This window comes from Marmota flaviventris, chromosome 14 (assembly GCF_047511675.1).
Source record: "Marmota flaviventris isolate mMarFla1 chromosome 14, mMarFla1.hap1, whole genome shotgun sequence".
In the NCBI taxonomy this organism is placed as follows: Eukaryota; Metazoa; Chordata; class Mammalia; order Rodentia; family Sciuridae; genus Marmota; species Marmota flaviventris.
Window position 1 is genome coordinate 95,755,989 of NC_092511.1, and position 24,577 is coordinate 95,780,565.

General features: G+C 35.5%; 1 protein-coding gene across 3 annotated transcripts in view; it reads right to left on the bottom strand.

Moving 5' to 3' along the window:
- Gcc2 (GRIP and coiled-coil domain containing 2) overlaps nt 1–21,613 on the bottom strand; it is a 48,722-nt gene extending 27,109 nt beyond the window's left edge. For all 3 annotated transcript variants that reach the window (XR_011704446.1, XM_071601968.1, XM_027948947.3), the window contains exons 1-13: nt 21,546–21,613; nt 21,179–21,235; nt 20,087–20,171; nt 18,663–18,730; nt 16,145–16,249; nt 12,862–15,309; nt 12,150–12,222; nt 9,378–9,478; nt 9,188–9,286; nt 6,042–6,161; nt 5,461–5,625; nt 5,076–5,180; nt 3,959–4,121 (exon numbers count right to left, since the gene is read on the bottom strand). Coding sequence is in view for 2 of the 3 variants with exons in the window: in XM_071601968.1 (XP_071458069.1) it covers nt 3,959–4,121; nt 5,076–5,180; nt 5,461–5,625; nt 6,042–6,161; nt 9,188–9,286; nt 9,378–9,478; nt 12,150–12,222; nt 12,862–15,309; nt 16,145–16,249; nt 18,663–18,730; nt 20,087–20,171; nt 21,179–21,235; nt 21,546–21,551 (3,595 nt within the window). In the remaining variant the exon portion in view is untranslated. The remainder of the gene's footprint in view (nt 1–3,958; nt 4,122–5,075; nt 5,181–5,460; nt 5,626–6,041; nt 6,162–9,187; nt 9,287–9,377; nt 9,479–12,149; nt 12,223–12,861; nt 15,310–16,144; nt 16,250–18,662; nt 18,731–20,086; nt 20,172–21,178; nt 21,236–21,545) is intronic.
- Between the last annotated feature and the right edge of the window lie 2,964 nt (nt 21,614–24,577).

The following is a 24,577-nucleotide window of genomic DNA, read 5'->3' on the forward strand; positions in this document are numbered from 1 at the left end:
TTCCTTTTCTGCTAAAAGTCCTTAGGCCAGCAATTCAAGGATTTCACTGACATGAGGTTGGTAACTTTTCCCAGATTCTCTTATCATCTAAATACTCCAACATAGCAGACTATCTTCCCCATCTTTGAAAGTGAACTGAATACTTCACCTAAGTATTCATATCCTTCATAAACAGAATAAAAAATACATATAAAATCTGAAAGAATGTTGTTTTACACGATGTAGTACCAGGAAAAGCTGTTTCTTCATAAGCTTGCTTTATTATTGTGGGTACTATAAACCTTGTAACTGATGTTTCTGCCTTTCTTCTGGTTTCTAGGATGCTAAAAGTCAAATTTAAAGGAGACCTCTAGCAAAAGCACAGAAGATGTATACTTTATGTTTTAATCTTTTATCTGACTCAACTGTTGAGATCTATTTCAATGTTTTCTTTCATGCTAATCCCTCATCACTTATATCTAAAATTTTATTGTATGGTAATATCTTTGTAGCCACCTTAAATTATTTTATGGAAATTCTGCTTCTTGCTCTGAGTAACTGTTAACAGTCTAGACTTCCCTTCCTGTCATAAACTAGGAAATGAAACAAAATACATAAAAAAAAAACTTTTCTGAATTCAGACAATGAGCAGTGCAGGACTGTGATCCCTGAGAGAAGGTAAACAAACATGGTAAACCCTGTTACTTGTCTTAACTCTGCACAGAAGCAGTTTCTGGACTGGTGCAGGGATGTGAATCTGAAATAGAGCTGGTCATCTGAAATGCAAAGAACTGCTGTGGAAAGAACAATAAACGGAGAGTTGTAATCTGGACAACTCTGAGGGATATAAATCAGATGAATCTCTGCCAGCCAGAGTGAAGAGACTTTGCAGTAGAACTTTGATGAGCACCACCTTAGTGGTAGGTTGAACCAGACCTATAACCAGACCTACACTCATCCTAAAGGACATGAAAAATAATTCATAAAAATACAAAACTTAAATACAAATAACTTGAATGTTGAAGTTTACGTTTTTAAATGAACACAAAAATATCTAGCATTCAGCAATGAAAAAGTCACATCTAAATTTTTGTTTACAAAGAAGCAGAATAATGTTATTTACAGGAAGGAGGGAAGAAAAATGAATTAATTAATCAACAGAAATAAACAAGTGAAGTAAATACAGAAAGAGTGAAATTAGCAAAAAAGGACATCAAAATAGTTATTAAATATGCTCAAGAATTTAAGGAAAACAAACATATAGAGAAGAGAGAAATGGAAAATATATTTTAAAAAATGGAAATTGTAGAAATGAAATATGCAAAATCTAAAGTAGACATATTGCTGAATGGGATTAACAAATACCATAGATCAGAGAATTTGAAGACACAGTGATAGAAACTATCCAAAAAGAAGTTCAGAAAGTACAAAAATCAAACAAGCAAGCAAGAAAACAAATAGAAGGAAAAAAAAAAAAAAACCGGAATAGAGTATCACTGACCTACGGAACTATATTAAGTGGTCAAAAATATCTAATTAGAGTCCTGGGGATGGGCTGGGGTAGTTTAGACAAAAAAAAAAAGGAAATAATGGCCAAAATGTACCAAACTTGAAAAAAATTTATAAAAACCCTATACATCCTAGAAGCTGAATAAACACAAGCAGGATACAAAAAGGGGAAAAAATATACCATAGAATTCTATACCCAGCAAAAGCATCTTTTGGAAATGAAGGCAGAGTAAAGACTTTTTCTAACAAACCAAAGCTGAAAGAATTAATTGACAGTAGCTTATGGGCTGCAAGATATAAGAAGCTATTCAGCAAAAGGAAAGTCATACCTAATGGAATTTGAATATACACAAAGGAACAAAGAACACCAGAAATGGCAAATATGTGGCTAAATACTGAAAAAATTCCTAAATTTTAATTTTTTAAAAAAATAGGAGTTGGTAAGCTTCTCCTAAGAGGTTGAATAATAAATAATATAGTATTGTCAGCCATTAATCTCTGTTTCATCTGTGCTGTTGACACACAATAACAGCCAGACACTATAAAAAAATTAACATGGCTTGTTTCAATAAAACTTTATTTATAAAAACAGGAAGCAGGCCTGTAGGCCATAGTGTGCTGACTTCTGCTTTAAAAAATAACTATTGGGGCTGGGGATATGGCTCAAGCGGTACCGCAATCGCCTGGCATGCGTGCAACCTGGGTTCGATCCTCAGCACCACATACAAAGATGTTGTGTCTGCCGAAAACTAAATTAATAAATATTAAAATAATTCTCTCTCTCTCTCTTTAAAAAAATAAATAAAATAAAATTAGAGTCAGTTGTCTTAAAAAAAAATAACTATTATAGGAGCTGGGATTGTGGCTCAGCCGTAGAGTGCTCACCTAGCACATGGGAGGCACTGGGTTCGATCTTCAATAAAGGTATTGTGTCCAACTACAACTTAAAAAAAAGAAAAGAAAAGAAAAGTTTGAGACTAGCCTCATTAACTAAGTGAGGTCCTGTCTCAAAAAAAATAGATAAATAAAATTTAAAGAAGATAACTATTACTGGGTATGGTGGCATGTGCCTGTAATCCCTGCAGCTCAGGAGGCTAAGGCAGGAGAATTGTGGGTTCAAAGCCAGCATCAGCAACTTAGCAATACCCTAAGCAGCTCAGTGACACCGGGTCTCTAAATAAAATATTTTAAAAAGGGCCAGGGATGTGGCTCAGTGTTAAATGCCTCTGGGTTTAATCCTTGATACCAAAAACAAAAAACAAATAAATAAACCCAAAACTATTTTCAAACAAAAATGACAATTCTGAATTGAATTAAAAGATGAATATAACATATTCATTCATGAGATGCAACTAAAGAATGCCTAAAGGGAAAATCATAGTTTTCAATGCTAACAACAGAAAATATTTTATGGAATCAGGTGTGGACCAGTTATTTCTGAGACAAGAAGACTGCAAGTTCGAGGCCAGCCTTGGCAACTTATTGAGACTCTGTCTCAAAACAAAAAATAAGAAGGACTGGGGATAAAGCTCAGTGGTAGAGTGCCTATGGGGTTCAATACTCAGTTAACTCCCACATTAGAAAAAATTATGGATAAAATGGATAGAATTACATTAAAAAGAAATGCTTCACTGTAAAGGTTCTGTGTTTGGGACTGGGGTCTCTGATGAATTCATGGCTGTGGCATGCTTAGCTGTTAGGAAAGTTTCTGTGCAAAGGTATGGAATGCCTAGCTGCTATAGCAATGCCCTATATGAGAAGGCTCTGTGCTACAGCCTTATCAGCCTAGACCTTGATCTCAGGCACACAGCTCCTGGGAATAAACTCTCTTGTTACAAGACAACCATAATGTTTCACCAAGCTCTGCTGAGCCTGAACCTGTCCACATAACAGTAACTTTTAAACAATGGACTTTCTTGAGAGAGATACAAAGCTCCTAACATTGCACATTGCAACTATAGTACGTAATATGCTGCATAATGTTGCTAACTCTGTAATCAGCCTAATGTCACAATGAACAATAATGTACTAATGATGCCAGTGACCTAATGTAACCTATTGATATAAATAAAGCTGGCAGCTTGGGCAAGAGGCCTTCATGTCATTTTGCTATCCTGCCATTCTGCCACTTTGCCTATGCACCTTGCTTCAGTCTCCTTTTGTTTTCTTTGCATTTCATTACTATTTAAATTTTCCTAATCTGTTGACAATCAGCAAATCTTGGACAAAGATTACTTGTATCTTCATATTATTCACATAACAAAAACTTTAAGAATAAACACTAGCATGCACTGTCAAGACACACAGTCAAGCACCAGCATGGACTGTAAAAACCTTAATGGCAAATGGTTTTACATTCCTTCTGTTCCTAAACAATGGTTAGCACTATGTTAGACACACCCAGTAATGCCCCTTCCCCAAATCTGTTACAATGAAACAATTTTAACAAAGTGAATTTCATTTTACTCACTCATTTCTTCTTGTAGGTTTTCTTGTTTCTGTTTTTGAATTTTTATTTCTTGCTCCAAATCCTCTATCTTGCTGTTTTTATTATTTAACTTTTGATTTAGTTCTTTCATCAAACGTTCATAATCGGCTATTTCCATATTCATCAATGTAGTTTGTTGGGCATCCTGCACATTTTATAAAAGATTCAGTTATTAATTTCACTTGTTAGATTGCTAACATGATGCCGTAGGAATTAACAGGTTGTTATGCTCTTCTACAATACAGAATAGTGTAAACAGTAATGAAGAAAATAGAAGTTGGATATTTCAGTTTCTAATTTCATAAAATCAAATATATATATTTTAACAGCTTAACTCAATTTTCTTAGCTATATTGTATTTCATTTAAAAAACTTTCATTAACCATAATTAGTAATTCAAGTCTTGTGGGGACTCTTATTTATGAAATATTACTATTATTTTTTTGGTACTGAGGATTGGACTCAGAGGTACTTAACCACTGAGCCACATCCCCAGCCCCTTTTTAATATTTTATTTAGAGACAGGGTCTCATTGAGTTGCTAAGTGCCTTGCTAAGTTGCTGAGGCTGGCTTTGAACTCGTGATCCTCCTCCTGAATGCTGGGATTATGGCTACGCACCACTGCAGCCAGCTGAAATATTAATATTTTAAGTGGCTCTTATAGTACTTTTCTTTTGACTTTAACTAAATCTTCATAGATCACATAACAATCATGTATAGAAAATGATATATCAAATCAAACTCTGATTAATTCATAAGCCCAGATTCTTTTGAAAAGACAGAGAAATGAATTAAAATTCCAATTTATTGGGGCTGACAATTTATGAGGGTTATTTTAGTACCATACACAACATTTAAAAATATTCCTTTTTGATATGTACAGAGTAGCTTCATAATATGAACAATGACATCAGTTTTCTTTTCTTTTTAGCAACATTTAAATTTTTTTTCGTAATTGTTGATAGATCTTTATTTTATTTATTTATATGTGGTGCTGAGAATCGAACCCAGTGCCTCACACATGCCAGGCAAGTGCACTACCACTGAGCCACAGTCCCGGCCCATGAAATCAGTTTTCAATCTTGGTGTTTTATTTTACCTTTTTAACCAGCTCTAGTTCTTGCATAGTTTTCTGAAGCTGTTTCTTTTCCTTTTGAAGTTGTACCTGAAGTTCTTCGAGTTCTTTTATAGTACTGGAATGTTCCTAAAATTAAAAATACCCCCCCCCCCAATTCGATCAACATTAAAAAAACTACTTGTGTTAGGGGTTATAAAATAAATCTGATACACAAAGACTCAAAAAATTTGGTGACCTTTCAATATTTAAAGAATAAACATGCAAATATCACATCTTAGATTCTCAAAATTAGAGCTGGCATACATAAAGCAATTAATTAAAGACTCAATTGAGTTGTTTCCTTAAATGATATTTTGGTAAAAATATCATTATATATACGTGAATCATCTCACAGGACTGTTTTTACCTTTATCTTCTGTTCCTTCTGAAGTTTTTCCGTTTCCAATTCTTTGTCCACCATTGCTTTGGCTTTTTGGACTTCTAAAATCTGTAATTCTAATAACTTGGCATTAGACTGTAGTGTTTCAATACGAGCCAGGAAATCTTCATTATCAGAATTTAGTTTTTCACACTGGAATGACAAATGATTCATTTTTGTAAACATGCAAAAAATATATTCAAGGGAGGAAGAAAAGGTACATTAATAAGAATATTGGCATACTGTGAAAAATGAAAATTTCAAAATAAATCCCACAGGATGACAATGTTAAGTTTCAAAACCATCAGTGTTAATATTTATATGGCAAAATTTATAAAAGACCAGATGCATCTATAAAGTAAAAGATGAATATGAAAAACAACAGGAACAAAACAAATCCAGTGGGACTGAGATCAGAGCAATAAGTTATTGTTTTGTTAAATTAATCTCCTGATGCGGGGTGGGGGGAGAAATACTGTTCCTGATTGTATTTTAATTTTATTCAAAAAGTATTGGAGATTAAAATATATTAAAATTTTCATGTGTGAATTTACTCAATTTAAAATTACCTGAAAAGTTGAATTTCTTAATTGTTTAGTAAGATCTTCTACTTGATGTTCAAAATTACTAGCACGTTCTTTTTCCACATCCAACTGCTCTGATTGCTTATCATATTCTAATAAAAGATTCTTCAATAAAAGACAAAAATATTTAACTTTAGGTTATTATTATTCATTCAATAGGTCAGATTGTACAATCAATAAAGCCTGACGTAAAATGTATAAGTCCATTTGAGATGTTAAATATTTACATATAAAAATATGTCAATGAAAATGTAAATTTACATATAAAAATATGACAAGATTAATATTCTTAATATTTAAAGAGATCTTTAAAACCCCAAATTTAAAATTTATATATGAGCTTATTCATCTTTCATGAACCAGTTAACTGGAGATATATATATATAATTTTTTTTTTTTTTTGTGCTGGGGACTGAACCCAGGGCCTTGTGCATGCAAGGCAAGCACTCTACCAACTAAGCTATATCCCAGCCTGCTCCTTTATATTTTAAGAGACTTTATAATCTAATCTAATCTAATAATTTCCTTCAGAGGAAGACCAGGTATACTAATTTAATAAAGTTCAATTTACCAATCTACACAAGTTACTTAAATTGCTTTTAAATTTAAAAAGTCTTTTGTATTAGAAGTCAGTCAAAGGATCAAGTCTTTTATCCTAGATTAAAAAAAAAAATACTTTTCAAAAATCCTAATCCACCCAGAATTATTTTGGTGTGTGCAATAAAATAAAAAACGGATTAAATCCTCAATAGCTTTCTAATTCCTTCTTTTGGCACTGGGGATGAATCCATGGGTGTTCCACCACTGAGTCACATCCCTAGTTCTTCTTATTATTTTTAAAGAAAGAGTGAGAGAGAGAGAGAGAGAGAGAGAGAATTTTTTTAATATTTATTTTTTAGTTTTCGGCGTACACAACATCTTTGTTTTTATGTGGTGCTGAGGATCGAACTTGGGCCGCACACATGCCAGGCAAGCGCGCTACTGCTTGAGCCACATCCCCAGCCCCAGTTCTTATTATTTTTGAGACAGGGTCTTGCTAAGTTGCTGAACTTGGCCTGTAACTTGGGATCTTTCTGCCTCAGCCTCTGAAGTAACTGGGATCATAGGCTTGTGCCACTGTGCCTGGTTACCAATTCTTCAGTAATTTCTTTTTCTTTGTTATCAGAGACACAACCAGAGATGCTTAACCCGTGAGGCATATCCCCAGCATTTTTTTTTTTTTTTTTTTTTTAGAGACAGGATCTCACTAAGTTGCTTCGGGTCCCAACTAAATCTTTGAACTTGTGATACTCCTGCCTCTGAAATCGCTGAGATTACAGGCTTGTGCTACCATGCCTCGCAGTGATTTCTATTTTTAAGTTTTCCTGAGATAGTATAGCTTAGTTGGTGAAAGAACAGGTCTGGAATAGTTGGTAATATCCCAGCTCTGCTATGTTTTGGGACCCTGAAGTCTCTAACTTTTAGTCTGTGACCTTGAATCTCTATGCCTCAGATTCCTGACCTATAAACTGGTGAAGCTAATAACATACTTCTTGTGGTTGTTTTGAGAATTAAGCATACTAAGACATTTAGAAGACAGCCTGGCATAAAAGTATGTGTTGTTGTTGTATAGAAGTCTCTGTCTCTTCTGTTAATCTCATTCTCACATTAGAATTCTACCATATTTCTATAGCTTAATAGGAAAAAAATTTAGTGTGTAGAGGTCACTTCCCTTTTACATTTTCAGAAGAATTAACTAATCTTGCTAGTTTATTTTCCATTTAAAATTTGGAATAACTGTTATGATCCCCCCTCCAAACCCCCCTCCTTTTTTTTTAGAGAGAGAGAGAGAGAGAATTTCAATATTTATTTTTCAGTTTTCGGCGACACAACATCTTTGTTTGTATGTGGTGCTGAGGATCGAACCTGGGCCGCACACATGCCAGGGAAGCGCGCTACCACTTGAGCCACATCCCCAGCCCCCCTAGAATTCTTAATAAAATTGTTTTTGAATTTATAAACAATTTGAGAACTAGTATTTCAATAATATTCAGTTACCCTACATAAATTCTGAAGTTTTCTTTATTAAGTGCCCAAATGCTTATTAAAGTTCTCAAAATTTTATCTTTTATCTACTAAGGGATTTTCTCTTTTTATCAAATCCTACTGATTACTGCTCATTCACTTCTTCCTATTTACCTTTGTTTTGCTACATAGTCTGTATCATGTCTTTTTTCTGTTTGCCCATTATTGCCACTGGAATTTAAGTCCTAAGAGGGCAGGAGTTCAGGATTATTTGGTTGGTGGTAGTCTGTTTGGCTGACCACCATCAGGTCCAGAGCTTAGAATTCAGTCTAGGCATGTAAATATTTACTGAACAAATAAATACATGAAGAAATGTAATGACTTTTATATTGTACTTGGTAACTTTGTTGGATTTTATTTTTTGATTTTTATAATAGTGCTTTATTTTATTAAAGTAGATAAGTATATTACTTCCAAATAACAATGCTTTTATTTCTTGTTACTATTTGTGTTAAGCTTCACATTCATTCAACTTGGTTAGAACAATATTACATAGTTACAATAACAGCAACCTTCTCTTACTGGTTTTTATTAAGAAATCCCCAAACAGAATTTTACTTTCAAAAACAATAAAGGTACTACGTAAAGGCTAACCACACTACAATGTACAAAAAAAAAAAAAAAAAAAGCCAGGGAAAAAGATTTACTAACAAGTACAAAAATACAAGATGATTATTTTATAGATAGGAACTTTACATTTCCAGTTCCTTCCTTCCTCCATCCCTCTCTCTCTTCCTTCTTCATTTTTGGTGATACTGGAGATTAAACCCAGGAACATTCTACAACTGAGCTTCATACCCAGGTCTTTTAATTTTTATTTTGAGACAGGGTCTTATTCACTTGCCAAGGCTGACCTCAAACTTGTGATGTTCTTGGGCTGGGGATATAGTTCAGTTGGTAGAGTGCCTGCCTTGCATGCACAAGGCCATGGGTTCAATCCCCAGCCCCAAAAAACAAACAAAACAAGACTTGTGATGCTCTATATGCGTGTGCCCCTGTACCTATCTTTCCATTTTTTTTTTTTTACTAGTTATGAATATAACTTGTTATTAAAATAACTATTTTACCTTATAGCTTTCTGCTCCTTGAATGAGATCTCTCATGGAAGTAGACAACTGATCCTTTTCTGAACGAACAGATTCGAGTTCTTCCCTCAAAGTCTGGGTCTATTTTAAATATACAGTAAATTAAGAGTAAAAACTCTAGATTTTCCAAAACCTAAGATTCTTGAATCTTGTGTTTTTTGAGTTGGCTTACCTCTTTTCTGCTGGAATCGAGTTCTTTCTTTGCTTTCACAGCAACTAATTTTATCTTACTTATTTTTTCCTCCTTCTCTTTGGATTCTTTTTCCAGATTTCCTAAAAACAGAAAATGAAAGGATTATATGTGAAGTACAAGGAAAAAACATCAAAATTATCTGATTTTTTTTTTTTTTTGGTGTGTGTGGCTGGGCGGGGTACTGGGGATTGAACTCATGGGCACTCGACCACTGAGCCACATCCCCAGGCCTATTTTTTTTTTTTATATTTTATTTAGAGACAGGGCCTCACTGAGTTACTTAATGCCTCACTTTTGCTGAGGCTGACTTTGAACTCTTGATCCTCCTGCCTTAGCTCCAAGCCACTGGTAATACACTTGTTCATTTTAACCCTAGAAACTGATTTTTATTTTGGAACATAAAATCTTCAGTTTGAAGTTAAAGTAGCTAAAACATCAATGTTACCATTAAGTGAAGGCTTAATCATTCATTATCTAAGTAATTTTTAGTTCTTAAAACACTACACTTTTTAATAATCTTGGATTTGGAGAGGTTAAGACTCCTGTAGTGTTGGATTTTCAGGAAATGCAGGTATGCTAGGATTTTTGGTGTTGGTTTTAAATTGGGAACAAGTAGAAAAGGTATCAGATGCAGTAAGTTTCTATGTACAGACCTCATCTTGGTTGGTGGATCTAAATTTCACAGCTAAACATGTAATATATTAGACCTAACCAATTTTGATCTTTCTCCTTAAGCTCTTTACTTTTCCTATATGAACTCTGGGGTTCAGGACTTTTTTTTTTTTTTTTAAATAGTTTTATTTAGTTGTTGACAGACCTTTAACTTATTTATTTATATGCGGTGCTGATAACCTAACCCAGTGCCACACAAATGCCAGTCAAGTGCACTACCGCTGAGCCCCAGCCCCAGCCTCAGCCTCAGCCTCTCAGGACTTTACTCTTTGAATATCTTTACTTATGATCTGAATTCCTGTCCTTACTTATTAATTAGTGTGTACCTGTGCCACACTGTGCAGCAAAGGCCAACTGCTCCACTTCTGCATTTCACTGCAATGCCATCTCACCTACTCTGGCATTAGAGCAGCAATTTTACCCTCTCCAGTGGATTTTCCCCCAACAGTTTATAAACATGCAACAAGAAAAATCTCAAGACATCAAGATCAGGAACAAACAGTGAGGTAGTTACAAAGGTCAGGGGAGAGATTGCAATTAGATGAAACATGCTATTTTTCCGATTTAAAAAAACAACTCATTGCCCCTCTTTTATAGAAACACTCTTCAAAGAATTGTCTATACATGCTCTCCAAATTCTCTTCCTCCATTTTTTTCTTGAATCCACTGCAATCAATCTTAGACACTAGCACATCCTGAAACTCCTCTACGTTGTTTAGTCTAATGGTTAGTTTTCAGTGCTCATTTTACTTGACCCATCAGCAGAACCTGCTACGGATAACATTTCCCCACTTTTTTCACTTGCACTTGTCTTAACTTGCAAGAAATTTTATGTTCCAGGTTTGTTTGTTTGCTTTTTTAAACTCATTGGCTGCTCCTTCTCAATTTCCTTTGTTTTCAGCATTTAAAAATATGAAACTATCTATCTCTGGTCCTCATCTTTTTTCCATATTGCTGGGTGATTTGAACTCATGGCTTTTAATACCTACTATTTAATTACAAATTTTTATCTCCAGCCTAGTTCTTTCCCCTTAACTTCAGATTTACATAAGCATTCTGTAACTCCAGATTTACATAAGCATTCTATCTGACATTTTCACTTGAATTGGTATTTAAAGTTAGTCTAAAACTGAGCATCCCTCCATGCCCTGGTCACCCACAACAGAAAACTGAAGTTATTCTAAACTCTTTCAATTTCCCGGCTACCCCAATCTAATTGGTTATTAAATTAAGGAATCATAAGCATGTTATACAACACTTCTAAATCTTCAGTTTTAAATGGGAATAAAAGAGTTATTCCATGTAAACCATGTGGAATAAAAAGATTAGAATAAAGTCTCATTTCCTCTGCACATCACACTAGCATGTTCATGGTCAGGAACTTCCTGGTCTGATCCTTGACTCTGAAAATGTTAACATATGAACACCTCATGTTCCTTCTTGCTGCAATCCCTTCCTTTCTTCTTGTGTCGTATTTCCCTATCTTCAAGACCTAGTTGAAGGGCTGGGGTTGTGGCTCAGTGGTAGAGCACTTGCCTAGCATGTGTGAGGCACTGGGTTCAATTCTCAGCACCTCATATAAATAAAGAAAATAAAAGTCCATCAACAACTAAAAAAATTTAAAAAAAAAGACCTAGTTGAAAATGCTTTTCTGATATTTTTCTTAACTTACAACAGGCAACTTCTTATGCTATCAACATTTTATCTTTGTCTGAACCTCAAACTATGGTAATTAGAGCTTCCCTAGACAGTGAGCTCTTTGAGAACATTGTCTATATGTTATTCACCTTTCTATTAACAATGTCTAGAGCAGGTGGACATTCAAATAATATCTGATCAATAAAAAATCCCCCAAATAATCATGTAACCATTTACAAATGGTGTCACATTAGTGTTTTGCTGGATTAAACAGAAAGTGACAATTGAAAGGAAAAGCAAACAGATAGCTGGGGGCAATGGAGGTTAAAGGCAAAGATAGCTACATTATGTTTTTAACAATGCATTAATTAGCTACTTTATTTCCTGATCTATTCTAACCAGAATTTGTCTAATGGTGACAACATAGAAAAGCATAGTTACCTATTTTTTCTTCCAGCTCTTTTACTGAAGAGAGTTGATCATTATTTATAGAAGATGATTTCTCTATGGAATTCTAGATTTTACACGGGAAAATAAAACAAAAAAACAAGAACAGAATTTATTTACTTTCCAATGATGAAAAAAAGCAAGTTGATTATCTGTGTTGACAAACCAGGTAACGCTAATGTTATGTATATGGCATTTACTTTGAGAACTAATAGTACTCAGAGATCAAATATATGTGTAATAAAGAAATGATCAAATGGTGATTATAGTTTATCATCTTTTACAACACAGTTTTAAAAGAAAACCTTAAAATTGTAGCCAAAGTGAAATAGTCTACTTTTTGCTCAATAGTGTTCTTTGAAAAAGATACTATGCATAAGAATGTAACTCAAATTTCTTCATGATCATAGTTTTGCTAGTGACTACACACTTTTGACCAAAATATTTTAAACCCCTAATCATTTAATCTTATATAAGTTCAAGGTTTTAAAATGATTACACCCCTCCAAAAAGATCAATGTAATAATAAACAGGATATATAACATCAACATATTTAAAGCATTTTTCAGAAATTTGCCACTTGAGCATTAATGCTAAAAAATTTACTTCTGACTTAAAAGTGGAAAAATTTTAATGTAAAATTTTCTAGAGTCTATGACCAGAACTAAGAATTTATTTGAATCAATAAAGTTCAAATAGTTAGTACCTTTAATAATGTCAACTCTGCTCTCACATCTTGCAATTCAGTTTCTTTTTGTTCTAGTAATGCCGTTAGGTTTTCATGTTCCGTTATACAAGATTTTTCATAATGGGTTTCATTTTTGCTATGTAATTTTTGAGATACTTCTTCAACCTGAATTAAAAGATTCTGATTTTCAAGTCTTGTTTTTTCATTAGCATTCTTCATTTCTAGAAGATCAAGTTGCAGTGCCTCTTTTTCTGACAAGATTTCTTCTAACTCTTTTCTTAAAAGAACTTTTTCTTGTTCATAGTCTCTTAGTAAAGACCTAAGTTCTTCACACTGAACAACATTCTCTTCTTGAAGGCACTTAATCTCTTTTTCTAACTCTAAAACCCTTTCATCACATTGAAAAATCAAGTTGTGTTTTTCTTCATTTATTTTTGTTAAGGATTCACCTATAGCTTGTAGGATATTCCCAACATCATCTTCTTCATTTTCTTCTAAAACCTTTGACCCTAATTGTTTCAGAAAACTATACAACTGGGTTTTGACAAATGACTTCTGGACTTGTTCATTTTCAAACAGTTTATTTAAATTTTCTCGCTCTACAACCATGACCTGAAGTTTCTTTTCTAATTCAGTAATATGTTCTTTTAAGATAAAATCTTCTTTTTGAGAATGAAGAGCTTCCAAATCCTTACTCAACTGGCTGTTTTCAGAGTTTAGTCTATTATTTTCCTCATGAAGAGCCTTTACTTCAGATGAAAACATTGCCCGGTCTTCAGAGAGGGTTTTCATTTGAACCATAAGTTTTTCTATTTTTTGGTCATTTTGATCCTTTTCTTTTAAAGTCTCATCTAGTCTTCCTGTTAACTCATTTACCCTTTGTTCTAGTTCACTGTTGTACTGGGCAGTTTGCTCAACTCTTTCCTTTAGTTCTATGGCTAAGCTCTCTTCTCTTTTACATTTTTTATGGAGACTATCTACTTCTTCATAGGATTTTTTAATTTTACTTATAAAATCATCTTTTTCCTCAGTAAGAGAACTTATCTTTGTTTCTAATTCTTGTAACATCGTATCTCTTTCACTGAGACTAACTAAGTACAATTCATTCTTTTCCTGAAGGCTTTTTATGGTATTTTCAAGTTCTGGTACTAATTCTTGTTGAGATAATAACTTTTCATTTTCTCCCTGGATTCGATTCACAGTTTCAAGAAGAGCATCTTTTTCATTAAATGCGGTTCTAAGCTTCTGCTGAAGTTCATGAACATCAGATGCTTGCTGTTGTTTCATTGACTCAAACTCTTGACTTATTTTCCCAGCAGACTCCCCCAGTTCTGTTTGTAAAATTTCCATAATCTCTCGCAAACTCTCATAATTTAAGATTGCTTCTTGCTTTTCTTGTTGTAGGTTTTCACACTGTTCCCTAAGACCCTGTATTTCAAACATTAATGCTAATTTTTCTTTTTCCGAACCTGACAAAAACGTCTCATTTAGTTCTAACATTTCTTTTTGATGTTGTTCCTTAAGACTGTGTACTTCTTTGTTATGTTGTTCTTTAGTAAAGCAAAACTGTTTATTTAAATCTTCTAGCTCATATTTTAATTTTTCTATTACACACCCCTGTTCTTCTTTAGCTAATAGTAGTTCATTAATTTTAAACTCTAAGTCTTCTCGTTCATGAAAAAACTCATCCCTTATATGTTGGGCATCCATTTCAAGTTTTAATTTAAGATTATTCATATAAGTTACCTCATCTTTTAAGATACTATGTTGAGATTCAAGTTCTTTTAAGGAATCTTCTAATTGTTTTACTTTTTCATTTACTACTTGTTCTACTAAAGTATCTTCTTGTAAAAGCATAGAACACATTTGATTGTCTTGGTTAACATTTAAGTTTTCCAATTCACATTTCTCTTGACTACTCTTCTCAGTTGCCTCCCATTGTTTTACTAAGTTTTCATTTAGCTTGTTTAACTTGTTTATTTCTGTTTCATGTTCTTTAGTTGATGTTTCAATTTGGCACATCAATTTCCTTACTTCTTCTTTGTGGGTAGCTTTCAAAAGCGAAAGTTCTTCTTGTAAACTATTAATATCTTTTTGGTAATGCTGAGAATTTTCCTCAATGACTTTTTGCAGATGAGTAATCTCTTGGTTTTTTTCATCAGTGGTAGCTTCTAACTGCTTTTGCAGATATGAAATTTGCTCCTCAAAGGCTGACCTAATTTTTGGAATTTCTTCTTGTAATTTTTTAACAGTATCTTCAGATTCACTGTGAAATTTGAGCTGTTCTGAGAGCTCTAATTGTTTATTCATTGCTTCTTCCAGTTTCTCTTGTAAGCCAGCTTTATCTTCACTGTGTTTGGAATGCACTACCATCAATTCATTTTTCAAATCTTCAATTTCTTTCACATAGTTTCTATGTGATTGTTCCACTTCCTTGTGCAAATCTTCCATCTTAGTTACAGAATTCTGTTATGAAAATAAAACAAATAAATCAAGTAAGACAAAAGAAACCCGTACCCTGAAGAAAGATATTGACACTGGCCAATAGAGCAAAGTAAATGAAGGGAAATATACTACAGAAATATGATACTGAGATTCCAACAGTTTTCCTTAGGCTCTATCTACTTTAAGTAGAACAACTAAGATCAGCAATATTAAAACTATTAAAGTAATACCTAACAACTAGTAAATCTCTGAATTTAATTTTCTTTTAAAAAAGTGACAAATCATATAAGTTGTATAAGGCATAGAACTTCAACCTGAGTAGATTACCTAACAGGCAAGAAAGTAAAAATATGATACTGAATATCCTAGAACTGAATACATAACAGTATTTAGAGTTGTGCGAAAAAATGAACTTATTTTCATTTTTCTTGACATTATAAGTATTAAAAGAAGATGTAACAAGTAAATGTTAGCTTTAGCTTTGTATAACTGAATGACTGCATTTACTTTATTTTTTCTTTTTGTTTTAATCTTTCTTTTTTCATAAGACTGGATTAGATTTTTTTTTTCCTTTTCTTTTTTTGTACCAGGGATTGAACCAGGTGCACTTAACTACTTAGCCACATCCCCAGCCCGTTTTTTATTTTGAGACGAAGTCTTGCTAAATTGCTTAGGGCCTCCCTAAATTGTTGAGGCTAGCTTTAAACTTGGTATCCTCCTGCCCTTGAACGGCTGGGATCATAGACATATGCCACCAAAACTGGCAATTAGATGCTTTTAAAGGGTTTAGTTAGCTAAAAAATTCATGCCTACTCTATGTTAATAAAAAATAAAAGAACATTAAATATTGTCTTACCTCAACCTCTTGTTTCATTTTAGTATTTTCTTTCTTCAGAGAAAGACACTGTTGTTCAGTCTCTGCTTTATCCAGAAGAATAGCATCCAGACGTTCAGTCAATGCCTGTTTTGGAATAGAAGGATTTGTTTGCCTGGGGTTAAAAAAATGGTGGTCTGGGCTGTGGTTGTGCATCAGTGGTAGAGCACCTGCTTAGCATGTGTGAGAGAGGCACTGCGTTCAATCCTTGGTACTACATAAAAATTAAGTAAAATAAAGGTATTGTGTCCATCTACAACTAAAAATAAATAAACGTTATAAAAAATGGTAGACTGACCACAGGCATAGTTATCACATCTTTCCCAATCCATGTTAAAGGGAAAATAAAAGATTCAAAAAGGTATAAACGTAAGAACAAAGAGAAAAGATATAGGAATATGAGAACTTCAACACATTTTTTGGAAAACGTAAAGTGTTCAGAAAGATATAAAAACTGAAAAATCAAGTCAGAAATTGGAAAAAGATATTCAAAACATGCATAATCAAGAATATCTCTATGTAAAATATATAAAAAATTCTACAAATCAATAAAAAAAGGCTCACTGGTCCATTAAAAAAAATGGACGTTGGATAAAAAATGAGTGACTCCTTTCAGGATCACCATGACCTTTCATTTTACACTTATTTAATTGGCAAAAATAAAATGTAAGACAAAACCTAGTGCTGAAGAGGATATGGATCTATCGGATCCTGGGTATGTTATTGGTAGAAGTGAAAGTTATTTCAAATACTATAAACTGTTTGACATAATCTCCTACAGCTGAACATTCATGAAACTTTTTTTTGGGTGGGTACGGGGATTGAACTAAGGAGCACTCATCCACTGAGCCACATCCCCAGCCCTATTTTGTATTTTATTTAGAGACAGGGTCTTACTGAGTTGCTTAGGGCCTCGCTTTTGCTGAGGCCGGCTTTGAACTTGCTATATCCTCCTATCTCAGCCTCCTGAGCCACTGGGATTACAGGTGTGGACCAATGTGCCCAGCTAGGATAATGGCTACCTTGGGTATGAGAAACTGGAGGGGTAGCATAGGATAGTAGGGGACTACTTGGGAAGATGTATGTTATTTTCAAGATACTAGATTTTCTTTTTGATTCACAAGTGATCAAAATATTTCAACCTGAAGGAAACAGAAAATGCAAAAGCAGAGGTAAACTTTAAGACAGCATGAATTTATTTCCTCAGAAAAACAGAACATGTTAAATTTTCAAATAAGATGTATAAATTTTCAGATATCAAGAATGAGCTCTTCCAAATTAAACATTCAAACCCCCAAATAGAAATTTCAATATAATTGTGGAAAATTAAAAGTCAATGACATTTCTCAGACAAAATGGAAAACTGGAATGAAAATATAATTCTAGATTAGCATTCCAAAAAGTTCTGTGGCATTTTCTGTAGACTGCCTCATTTAACCTCTATGATCAACATTTTTTCCTTATCTGTCTTTTTTATAGATACTATAAAGGTTAAAACCTTAAACCTCAGGCCTCCCCAGTTGATAAGATAAAGATGCAGGAGCACAGAGATGAAGGAATTGGTTCTGATGACAACACCATTAGGAGACTGAACCAACTCTAGGACTGCCTCCCTTTGAACTCCTTATGTGAAAGAATATTAATTAAAGGCATTTTTAAATGCACCTCCAATGCACTCATTCTTAAGAAGCTACAGAAAGATGTGCTCTATCAAAATGATATGGTTAACTGAGAAAGTGAATGATGAGAGACCCTAGCAAATGGGGGCCTGATGGAGGAAAGCAGTGTAGAAGTTCACAGGATCATCACCAAAGCCAGTTCCAGGAAAAATGTGTAGCAGACCTAGAAAACAAGCAGACCAAACAAGTATATGAAGACAGAAGGCAGGAGAGAGCCATGCAAATGGAGAGAAAGCTGAAGTAACCACAAGTCTTTGTAACTGATACATGTAGAAGATAAAGGAAATCACAAAGTTAAGGCATAAGTCAAAAAGCACAAAGCCCAGTGGTGCTGCTGACCCACCCAGAGGAGGAGATTTGGTCATGTTACACTTGAGAGGATGACAAGTGAAATGTGTGAGGGTTTTTTCCCTAGGCAGCTAGAAATATAACTTCAGATATGGGTCAGTAGGCACATCTAATGATGTAGATCTACCTACAGATTACACGTATCTTTAGAACAATGAAATTCTGAGCATGGCCAGGTTTTCTGAGAGGGGCAGGGAGGAATAGGGCAAAGACTGAGGTATTTAAGAAGTATGTGGGAAGAAAAGGGGAGAAAATATTCATTTCAGATAGAGATCTAGAGGTCATTAGCCCTATTTTTTTTTTTTTTTGTTAATCAGAGTGGTAAAAACTTAACCAAGTCCAGAGAGGAAGTGGTAGACAGAATGCCAGATAGCCTCTAGCAAACTGACATCCCTCAAGGAAATTCTATTTATCATCTGACATTTCCTTTTGGTAAATAAAAATTGAAGCAATATTCACAATTGTTTCATTACCTTAATAATATCATCAGTTCCTCCATCAACAGGTTTTGATGTGAATTCTTCAACTTCTTTTTCCAATTCTAAATAATTTGAAAAAATTTTCCAGTTCAGAAAATAATCACTAAATTGATAAGTACATTCTTAAAAAAAAAAAAAAACCCTCCATAACCTATAAATTTTAATATATTTAAGAAGCAGACACTTTGAGAAATATTGACTCACATAATAGCATCATCTTTTCTTTTCCTTTTAATATGGAAAACTTAAGATAAAAAAGTAGAGAAAATAGTATGATTAATCTGTATATACCCATCATCCTGCTTTAGTGATTATCACACTGACAATATTTCATGCTTAATAGCACTCACTTCCTCCTTCCCCCCTTACCTATTATAAAATTTGAGACAGGGTCTCACTATATCGCCCAAGCTAGTCTCAAACTCCTGGGCTCAAGGGATTCTCCCTTGTCAGCCTCCAAAGTAACTGGGACTATAGGCATGCACCACTGTACCTGGCCATCCTGATAATTTTGAAACAAATCCTAGACATATTATTTCAGTTATAAATACTTCTTACTGTATAATTTTAAAGCAAGAACTCATATTAAACCTCATATTAAACAAAAAAACTTGGCTCTGGAGCCTAGAACATCATTTTCAAATAAATTACTCTCTTAATTATAAGCAGATTCAAATTCTAAAACATAATTTGACTTTCTGATAGAAAATAAGTCTTGGCTTTTTTCTTTTTAGATTGGGCAGTGAACATTTTTAAGTCATCTAAAATTCAAGACTTCAGCCACTTAAGCTATTAGCATTAATTTCCTTTTGAAATAAAAATTAAACAGAATAGAAAAATCAACCAATCCCAGCAAACGTATACATTTCAGATTTCCAGGAATTTATTACTTAAGGACATTGACTATGTCTCTGGGCTTACCACTTTGTATCTCTAACATTTTAACTGACTCTTCTAGAAAACACACTTAACTCAGAGGAATCTACAATCCACATGAAGGAAAAAAAAATGCTTAACTTTACAAAATTAAAAATAGTCCTCCCTAACTTTAACAATTCAAAGATAACTGTAATTTAGACATGCAAATATTAAAAAAAAAACAATAACAAAACGAAACAAAACACAAAAAGAGGTAAGTGTTGTTAAGTAGTGAGATTCTACAAGTGACTAAGATGCATTTGGAATCATGAAAACTAAAAATGGGCCAATGTACTATTTAAACTACCATTTTGGGCTGGGATTGTGGCTTAGCAGTAGAGCGCTCGCCTAGCACGGGCGGACCTGGGTTCGATCCTCAGCACCACATAAAAATAAAGGCATTGTGTTGTGTCCATCTATACCTAAAAAATAAATATTAAAAAGTAAAAATAAAAAAAAACTACCATTTTTAACCAAGATAAATATTTTCAACCTAATACCTGTACACCTTGACTTAGCTTTCTGTAACAGCATCATTTGCTTCTTGGCAAACTTGATGAGATCTTCCTTGGGCAATGTTTCCAGCTGAAAGGTGTAACAACTTGTTATCACATTTCCAGAATGTCACACAAAAAACCATAATGTCTGCTTAAAAATAAAAACATTCTACTGACTAAACCTTTAAGCCAATCAAACACCATATTTTATTCCACATTTTTTAAAGTAGCAAATGCACCTTCAACTCAAGAATCAGTTATTAGCAAAAAGAACACTTAACTTCTTACACAGATTATTGTGACAGAGGTCCTAGATTTTGATTTCTTAAACTGTACAATTAGGGATTGGAACTAATACTTCTTAAAATTCCTAAAGAGCTGTAAAATTCTATGCCAAGCTGAAAGAAGTCTCTGGTCATATGAAAATTTATAACTACAGCAACAAGATACATCAGGAAACTTTTCAGCTTTAACTAAAAAATTGGGCTTTCACAACTTTTGAAAATTACTTAACCTCTGTGGATTCTCATTTGTAAAATAAGAATAATAACAGTACTATCTCATGGTTATCATGAAGCTTAAATAAAGAAACCCAGTGCTTAGGCAAGGGCCTGAAACTTGGCATGCAAACAATAAATCTTGGCAATAAATCACTATCATCTGAAATCATTGAATGTTAAATACTGTAAGGGGCCATAAAAATGATCTAACTCAACTCTCTCTTTTCACAACATAGGAACTAGAGCCCCTTGTTTCCTACCCTAACTCAATGGTCTTTTCCACTGCATCACTACAGAAATCTTTATAAAGTAGACTGCTTCATTTAATGATTGAAAAACTGCAGGATCTCGTAGCAGTGCAAACCAGGAGCAGGAAGTAAACAAGAACGGGTTTCTCCATCAGGAAATCAAGGTTGGGGGGAGGAGGAGAGAGAGGAGAGAGAAGCGGAAAATAGATGAGTAACTGTCAATTAAAATCGAAATGCCTTGAAGAGGTCCTTTCTTTTAAATAGGCCTCCCTCTCCCACATCAAAGTTTTTCTAATCCATCACCCTTCCACTCTGGAGCGAGCCTGCTGGTCAAACACTCTCTTCACCTTAGACTTCCCGGTCCCAGGGGTGGCTGCGGAGGCCACCCCATCTTGAACAGGATCCTACAAAATAAAAGCAAACCCAGGTGTCAAGGGAACTCTTTTGCTGGTCCCAGGCTTAGCGCGTGAACCCCGCCGGTCGGGAACCCCGCGCGGGGGACAGCCCTCAGGTGGGAACCCCAACAGCGGGGTGCTGGGGCGGGTCTCCGCTGGCGGGGATCGCACCAGCCGGGCTCCAAGGGACAGGTAACCCAGGGCAGAGTAAGGGAAGGCGGCGGCGTAACCCTCCCGGGCTCCCACCCTCGTCCCAGTCGTGGCGCGGGAGGCTCGGCGGCGGGAAGCCGGACCCGGCCAGGCCGCCGGGCTAGGTTACCTCCATCGCCTCCGGACGGCACCACGGCCACGGCCGCCGGGCTCCCGACTGCGGCCGCCTCTGACGTAGCCTCGGCTGCGGGTCAAAGGTCGCGCTCTTCGGGGCGGCCCCGCCTCCAGCGTCTCCCAGGCGACACCTCAGCGGTGCTTCCGCTTCCGCCTCTCGGCTCCGGAGGCTGTTCCCTGGGCTCCGCAGCCGGGTCTGGGGCCAGCGTGGCCGACTGAACCCAGGTGCCGTCGGGTGTGCGCGTCACTCGGCCGGGTCCCGGGCCTGCGGGTCGCGAACTCGGTAGGTCTGAGTTCTGTGACTCCTTTCTGTTGGTGATGGGGTCCGTGCGACGGGAGATTACCGGAAGAAAGCCTGGGACCCCCACTTCACAGGCACCCCGCTAAGATTTGCTTGTGGGATCACCCGAGCTCCTACTGTGCCCCCCACAAGCCTTCCTGCTGAACTACTGAAGAGTTTGCTGTCACCCTGACCTTCCATTAGCGTTTCCCGTTACACTGCAATTAATAAGGTCACCTGGAACGACGACTCGTTTCCCTGTGGTTTGAAATGGCCGAAAGAATGCCAAGAGGCAGCGCACAAATAAAGGGTAGCTGAATCTATCAGCTAAAGGAAGTGTCAACTAGAAGAGAGAATGACCACTGGAGGCTTTAGGATGCTCTCTCTATCATCTACTCTTCCTCTTCTAACAGTGTGTAGCAGCCCTAGTGTTTGGTTAGTTCAGGGATGACATACCACAGTGTATACAAGCAGTGAGGTTTGGGGCTTCTGTTTAATGTTTTGACTTAGTGATGATTTTTTTTTTTTTTTTCACTTTGGATATAATTGAAGAAACATACATCTCTGATTCCTGCTGGCAGATTTGCCACCATAATAGAAGGTAGCCGGAGGACAAAATTGATAGGAGGAAAAAGACAGGGCCGAGACCATCACATTGAGTCCATAATTCCTTTTACTAAGTGAGACAGTGGGCTTCAGGGTTTGCTGTTACTTGTAACAGTGTACAAAATATTTGGGGAAGGATTTTTCCAAAGTGGGGAAAAAAAATCTCTCAATAATGAGATGGCTTGAGAAAATGACCATAAAGTTGGACTTTGTGCAGTGTGTAAGATGAGTAACTTCCTTATGAGACTAGAAAAATAATCTCAAAACCATAATTTGGAAAACTGACTCCTAGGAGTTGCAAAAATTTTTAATGTTTTCATGGTAGCAAAAGCTATTAAAGAAGAGTGAATAAATTGTTTGGCAGAAAGTATTCAATAGCCTTAGGGAAAAATTGGAATTTGTTCTCCCTTTATCTGCACAAGTATGTTGCCTTTTATGTAGTAGGCACTACCTGAATACTTAATTTAATCTATTAACTATTTGACATAGAAAAAAATCAGAAGAACAGAATTCTGACTCTTCCATTGACACGGGATAAAGAAGTACAAGTGTATAACCTAGAGGTTCCTATATCCAGACATAGGAAAAACAACAAAACAGCAGTACCTAGAATCAACTGAAAGGGCCCTCCCACAAGGTCACTTACCTTCCCTCCTGCCTATGAATCCTTCCTGACCTCTTAGTTGAGTTTGAGTTTTCCATTCCCAAAAGAAACCAGGTAGGATGGTCACTTAGATGTCTTTCCAACGGAGTCATAAAAATTTGAGTCCCTTACTTGTCAAGTTCTCCTGCATATTGGTGCAGATGGGCTTATATTCCCTTTTCAGATAGACCTCTGCCCAAATCTAAATTACTTTTTTTGTATCTTTATTTTATTTATTTTTATGTAGTGCTGAGGATCGAACCCAGCACCTTGCATGTGCTAGGCAAGCACTCTACCACTGAGCCACAACCCCAGCTCCCTAAATCACTTTTTAAAGCAGAAGAACAGAGAGAATAGACGAGGAAGGAGGAATCCATGGGGCAGAAAGAAAGAGTGGCTTCATATCAGTAAACAAGACATGTTACATTTTTTTTAGAGCTGAGTGGTGACTGTTTGGGGACCAACCAAATAAGCTTCTAATGTCCATGACCTGTTAAAATCTCTATTATCCTCATTTGTAATACCATATATTTTAGTTGTACAACATCCTGAATAGTTCACGTAAAAATCTGAAGGTTTCTCTGCTTGGAAAAATGTACAAAAATGTGAGAATTCCGGGCAGAATTGGTTTTAACAATGTGTATCCTGTGACCTTGCTAAACTCACTTATTAGTTGTAGGACATTTTTGTGCGAGATTTTTCTCTTGGATTTTCTTTTTTACCATCATACCTGGTTTCTTGTGGAGATCAAAAACTGATTCAACTGACAGAAAGGGTCAGAATGGAGGAAGGAAGCCAAAGTGATCTTGTGGGAGGGCCCTATCAGTTGACTCAGTGTCCTGTTGCTTTGTAGATTTTCCTGTATCTGAAGGTTATTGTCAATCATGTAATCTGTGAAGAGGGACAATTGTACTTATTCCTTTTCAATAGGGATGTCTTTTTTTATAGCATAGGCTTACACTTCCAGTACTGTGTTGAATGGGAGGGTAAGCGTACATTCTTGCCTTGATCTAATCTCTGGAGAAAAGCAGTCTTTCACCGTTGATTATGTTAGTTGTAGGGTTTTTTTGTTTTTTTTTTTTTGTGTGTGTGTGTGTGTGCCCTTTTATGAACCCCATGAATCTTCAATTATAAGCACCCTTATGTCTTTCATGAAAATGAAGTGCAGGAATGGTGAAAAATATTTTGCTCAGTCTACACTCCTGAAAATGCTTCTATTTTTATCATACTCCCTTTGATGCACTATGTGACTTACTCCTACTTTTTGTACTCTTAGGTGATGTTCTCATTATATATAAGTCTTTTTTTTTTTTTTTTTTTTTGGTATCAGGGATTAAACCCAAGGGTGTTCAACCACGGAACCGTATCTCCAGCTCCCTCCTTTTAAATTTTGATACAGGGTCTTGTTAAGTTGCTTAGGGCCTCACTAAGTTATTGAGGCTGGCTTTGAACTTGCAGTTCTCTTGCCTCAGCCTCCTGAGCCATTGGGATTACAGAA